At 37.8% G+C, this 6,142-nt stretch overlaps 1 protein-coding gene across 1 annotated transcript; it reads left to right on the top strand.

The window, feature by feature from the left end:
- Window positions 1-4,413: 4,413 nt before the first annotated feature.
- On the top strand, window positions 4,414-5,357 carry LOC105082504 (olfactory receptor 10N1-like). The gene has a single exon (XM_010972064.3). The coding sequence runs from the start codon at window positions 4,425-4,427 to the stop codon at window positions 5,355-5,357; it is 933 nt and encodes a 310-aa protein (XP_010970366.2). The 5' UTR covers window positions 4,414-4,424.
- Window positions 5,358-6,142: the final 785 nt, after the last annotated feature.

Below are 6,142 nucleotides of genomic sequence, written 5' to 3'. Positions count from 1 at the left end.
TCTTCTTTAATTTTTACTTTTTACCTCGACTCTGGAGTCCTGGGTAGCAAGGATTGTTGGAAGAAATCACAATGAAGGGCTTCCCTCTCATTTTATGCCATGAGTAGAGTCCTTTCCTCCATTCACTGTCAAACAGCGTGCAGAAATGCATTCATTTATTCGTTCTGTTGTTGTTCCTTAATCATTAATTTAGCATCTGACACCTTCCAAGCAGTATATCGTTGCTTAGGATTAAACAATTAACTGGTTATGTTCCCTGACATGGAAAAATATATTTCTATGGCATGGAGAAAACAATAATCTTTATGAAACAAAGACAGGTAAAAGACATTCTCCTGGTCCCTTCCAAATGATCTGAGGAGCGTATATATGTCTTCTTAAACTGCTCCCTTTTCTTCTCTTTTTCCTAAAATGTAGTATTTCTCAAAATAGCCCTATTTTATCATCACTTTACCCTGTCTCTCCTAATGACTTCATCAGGCTTAGGACATTGACTGTCATATTTATACAGGTTACTACTTCCCATGGGTCCCTCTATAGCAAGTATAATAATAATGAACTATTACATAGCATCTCACCATGTATCAAAATCTTTCATGAACATCGTGTTTAATCTTTACAGCAGTTCTGTGATGTAAGTATTATCCCAGTTAATCAAAAACAAACATTTATTGGGTACCGACTGTCTACCAAGCATGATTATAAGAATATCTCACATTTTCAAGGGGCAAAATTATAGTGGTACATGTCAAAGTAAAGATTGTAGGATACAAGTGAGGGACATAATATGAAGGAGGCTATTCATTAGTTTAGCAGGAACTTTCCTTACCCCTGTTGTCCTGCCTTAATTGTTAAATATAACCCCTATAGCTCTCAAAAGTGTCCTACTTAGAATGATAAACTTTAAAAGATTAGTAAAAATTGAGGCCATTGGTGCAGGGAGTGCTTTCTGCTTCTTTAAAGATGAGAAACTGAGGCTCAGGGATTATAAACCACTTGCCCAGAGTCACACCACCAAAAATCAGAACTCGACCTTGTGTTTTTAGAACTCTAATCCAAGTTCTTTTTTAATATGCCATGTTGTGTCTTTTTGAGACAAATGTTTTCATTTGAATTCAATCTTCTAGGAAAGTTGTGTCCACTTCTAACTGTGGAATCAACCCTAAATTACTATTTGAATTATCATTCTCGGGCTCCATGTGTGCTTTTGATGGCTACGAATCTGTCTGATTGTGAGTCGAGAAATGGTGAGGAGCTTGAATGTTTAAGATTTTTAAAAATAATATTTGTAGTTATAAAGACAGTTTTAAAAAACATGGTAAACAAATGGTGTTATTTTCATGAGATATTTCTCAGTTTTTCTTTGATTTCAGTTTTTATCTTAGAGAAAATAATGTTTATACTGATTTAGAACCAACAGAAATATGACTGTTTCACCTTGCATGTCACTGATATAATGTATTAGCATGATTCACATTCTGCTGTGTTTTGAATGGTTTAGAGGGGTGGGTGCTTGCATGCAGGGTATGGGGGCAAGGTACATACTTAAGCCATGGTTCCCATTCTTCTCCATCTCATGTATTATTTTTGCACCTCAACATTATTCAGAGTAGACCTCCAATGGGCACCCAGGGGTATTTTTTAAACATTTCTTTCAAACTGTGACTTATTTAGCATTAGCTATGTGCATGCATATATTAAATCAGTACATTACAGGAGTGTTTTCATTCTTGCCCAAAGGGGTAATTAACAGGTTCTGGAAACCTGCAATATGCCAGCCACTGTATTAGATGCCTCACATTACATTATCCCATTTAATCTATCCATTTAATCTACTCTTAAAACGTAATACCATTCCCTATTTTAGAGGTAAGTAAACTGAAACCTAGCAAAATCACAAAATTATTAAGCAAGAGCCTAGATTCAAAAACCAATCTGCCTAGATCAAAAATCTTATCTCTCCTTACCACCATTGCCTCCTCTCAGTTATTCTATTAGCCCTCTCTGTTCATTGAACCTACCAGAAATTGTTCATAAGCCTGCGAGGATGGCTATGTAAAAAGATGGCTAATCCAGACCATGGCGGCCACCCGGTGGCCATGCATTCTTTCTTCCATAACTTCAGCCCAAGTGCAAACTGACTTCAGGTCCAGACGACCCCTCACTGGAAACAGACAAAAGTAGTATGGAAAAGTGAAGAATACTAGCTTTCCTCCAACAAGAAACCCAGAAGGACCCAAAGCCTCAAAGAATCCAATACAATAAACAGCATCTCTATAGATCTGATACCATAAAACAATAATGATGAAGTAAATAAATTGCATTAATATATCTTGTGATGATGCTATCCTAGTTCTACATATCATATAAACTAAATGCATGGTCTAAATCTAGAACCTATGATTGTGTGAATAATTTTTGTACTATTTCAGATATTCTTACACTAATTCATTTTTCACGTTTTTCTTTTTGTTGCAGAATTTTCCAGTAATCATGACTGTCTCCTTTTCCTTCTCTTGAGGGAGCTCCATTATCCTTCCTTAACTCTGTACCTCCACCTATCATTTATATATTTTTTTCCTCCAGCAAGAGGAAATTACCAGTTTCCAGCAGTTATGAAGAAGTTCAAGGCTCATCCATCCTGTCTTTCCCAGTTCAGGAATTAGATACCATACATTTAGAAGAATCTCTAACTTCCTTTTATTAGGCATGGATTCTCAAGGTAAAAGCAGACTCACTACAATCATTAATTTAAAAAAAAAAGGCTGATAGTAGTCTAAAGACAAAAGGAATCATTTCAGAGCATTCTAAAGTTCTATTGAAAAAACACATTTATTGGGTTCTAGTGTTTCCTAAGTCATAGAGGTACAGTGCGGAACAAGAATAAACAAGGTATCTTCATAGAACTTACAGTCAAAGCATATCCATAAATTAATCTCCAACTTTTTATTTCACTTGTCTAACAAATAGTTAAATGCCAGCTATTCACAGGCACTGTGATAAATATTTCAGATAATGACAAATTACAGTCTTTACTCTCAGAGACCTGTAGTCTAGTAGAACCTGAACTCAAGGTCATCAGAATTTCTTTTATATACATGGATAGTATTAACCTATCTTACTACTTTCATTTTTTTAGAAGACAAAATTATCAATCAGTAACTGTTAATTATAAGAGAAAATCATAGAAAATGACCAGGGATTGTAATTAGAAGCCCAGACAATTAAAATTAGACAATTTTTTTTACACTTTTGCTCTCTCAAAATCAAATCATACCAGTAAAAACTTCAGTGAAAGCAGCATCTCTTCTTGGCTGATTCACAAAATCAAGCACTGTAGCAGACAGCTGACCACAGCACACCCTACCAGCTGTTTCACACTGTACATTGTTTTTCCTTTAAAATAAAACTGATAGTCAAAATCTTAGAAGCAGAACGCAGAATGGTGGTTGACAGGGGCAGGGATGGGGGAAAATGGGAAATTGCCAATTAACAGGTATAAGGTTTCACTAACTCAAGATGAATGAAGTCTAGAGATCTGCTGTACAACATTGTGTCTGTAGTTAATATCATTTGGTACGATTAAAAATCTGGTAAGAGGGTAGATCTCATGTTATATTTTTATCAAAATAATTTTTAATCAGAAAAATACACAAAACATTTGCAAAATTTAAAGATATTCATTGGATTCAAAATTTTCCATTGTTAGCAAATACCAGATATCTGTATCTACATCATTATATATTGACTTTCCTAAAACCTACCATCTACATAATGTGACTTAGCTGGTAGACTCCAAACAATCTAAAACCTCATGATAATAACCAGGCTTGCTACCAGTAGTTTTTCCTCAGCTAAATGAATATTGTCAAATAAGAAAACGCTAAAAAAAAAAAAAAAAAGAATATATCCAATTATAATGATATCAATAAAACCCAAATCTTAATGATCAATGCGTTGTATCACTATGCTTTACTCTCAAATTGATGCTTGATAGATATAGAAGGTATTCGATCACGTGTTTGAATGACTTAGAGGTGATCTGAAAACGAATCAGGAAGATCAGGCTTCCGGGGCACTTACTGTTGTGCAGTGGTTGCAGACATTAGTCAAACTATGTTCATTTACTCAGTATTGAGATATTTGTTCTCTTATCCCATCCAGTATTTCACCATGTTAAAGCTTCATTTTTCTTTATGGCCATATGAGTGGAGAAATATGATCCCTCGAGATATGAAGGCATAGATTTGCTTTACTGGCCCCTGAATGTCCTTGGCAGAATTTCTAACTCTTAATTTCGACATCATCTGTATGTTTAAACAAAGATTAGTGATGACGAATATTGGTACTGCGTCTGTCACAAATCAGCCTCCACATTCGTGTTTTTCTGTCTTTTGTCTCTCCCAGACCGTCCCTCCAGGAACATGAGCAGCCACACACAGCTGAATGAGTTCATGCTACTGGGAATACCTCAGACAGAGGGACTGAAGACTATGCTCTCTGCCATCTTCTCATTCACTTACCTCTTCACCCTGCTTGGCAACTTACTCATCCTTACAGCAATTGTTCCCTCCTCTACCCTTCACACCCCCATGTATTTCTTCTTGGGACTCCTGTCTATTTTTGACATGTTGTTCCCATCTGTGACCTGTCCCAAGATGCTACTCTATCTCTCTGGCCAGAGCAAAGCCATTTCTTATAAGGGATGTGCTTTACAGCTCTTCTTCTATCATTTCCTGGGTTCTGCCGAAGGCTGCCTCTACTCCGTGATGGCTTACGATCGCTTTGTTGCCATCTGTCACCCGCTGAGGTATCTGCTCATCATGAGACCTGGACCCTGTGTTGGTTTGGTCATGGCAGCTTGGACAGTGGGTTGTCTTCATGCCACCATCCTGACTTCCTTTACCTTTCAGTTACCCTATTGTGGCCCCAATCGGGTGGACTACTTCTTCTGTGACATTCCCGCTGTCTTACCCCTGGCTTGTGCTGACAGCTCCCTGGCCCAGAGAGTGGGTTCCACTAATGTCAGCTTTCTGGTTTTGATGTTTCGGTTCAGTGTTTGTGTCTCCTACACACGCACTGGGATTGCCATTTTGAGAATCCGCTCCGCAGAGGGCAGGCAGAAACCTTTCTCTACCTGCAGTGCCCACCTCACTGCAATCCTCTGTGCCTATGGACCTGCAGTCATTGTCTACCTGCAGCCCACACCCAACCCCTTGCTTGGTGCCACGGTGCAAATATTAAATAATATTGTCTCACCCATGCTGAACTCGTTAATCTATTCCTTAAGGAACAGAGAAGTGAAAAGCTCCTTAAAAAGGGTTTTCCACAATGTAGTATTGACTGCTCTGGAATAAATTCTGGGTTTTGTAATGTCTTTTAGAAATGCGTTGTCTTTTAACATCATTCTCCTATTTCTTCTTTTTAAATAAATAGGTGAATAATAGAAAATACTTCCTCTTAAGCATTATAGTTTGTCTACTTAGTAAGATTTTCTATCTTTGAGTGTAAACCCTGGGACCCCATAAATAACTCTATCACTAATATTATCCTCAGTACCTTAATCCGAGGAAAGGAATCTAAGGGACAGAGCAAGCAGCTGGAGACAGACTTCTTATCCTTACAATGGGCAGCCAGTTTTTCCTGGCTGGGAATAGTGAGGATCTCTGGCATATCTCTGTGCCATTCATCCTTCATTCCACTTTTTAACTCCACTTGGAATGTAAATATTCCTGTTTTCTGCCTATAAACATTTCACTGTCTTAACAATGCTAAGAACAGAGCTAATTACCACTGACAGAACATGGTCTATTTTCCAGGCACTATGATGAACATTTCACAGATACCATCTTAGGTAATCTTCATCTCACCCTCCCCGCCATAAGTACTTTCCACTTTGTAAAATAGAGCTTTGACGATTAGAGACTTCAAATGAACCCAAGTTTGCACGTTCATTGGCAAACGAGACCACAGATGCAGATCCAGTTAACTCCAAAGCACCTACTGTTTATCCCTCTACCACATGACCGCCCTAAAGGACCTGCCTGGCAACTTACTCATCCTCATTTCCTCTCTCCAGAGCTCGTGATACACAGAAAGTGTTCAGTAAATAACTGTTAAATATGCACTGACACAGGTCATG

The sequence above is a fragment of the Camelus bactrianus genome, chromosome 33, assembly GCF_048773025.1.
Source record: "Camelus bactrianus isolate YW-2024 breed Bactrian camel chromosome 33, ASM4877302v1, whole genome shotgun sequence".
NCBI classification, from domain to species: domain Eukaryota; kingdom Metazoa; phylum Chordata; class Mammalia; order Artiodactyla; family Camelidae; genus Camelus; species Camelus bactrianus.
The sequence above is the reverse complement of the archived record's forward strand: the minus strand, read 5'-3'. Positions and strand labels throughout refer to the sequence as shown.

Excerpts from the sequence above, each read along its gene's own strand:
- LOC105082504 (XM_010972064.3), top strand. The coding sequence starts at position 4,425 with ATGAGCAGCCACACACAGCTGAATGAGTTCATGCTACTGGGAATACCT.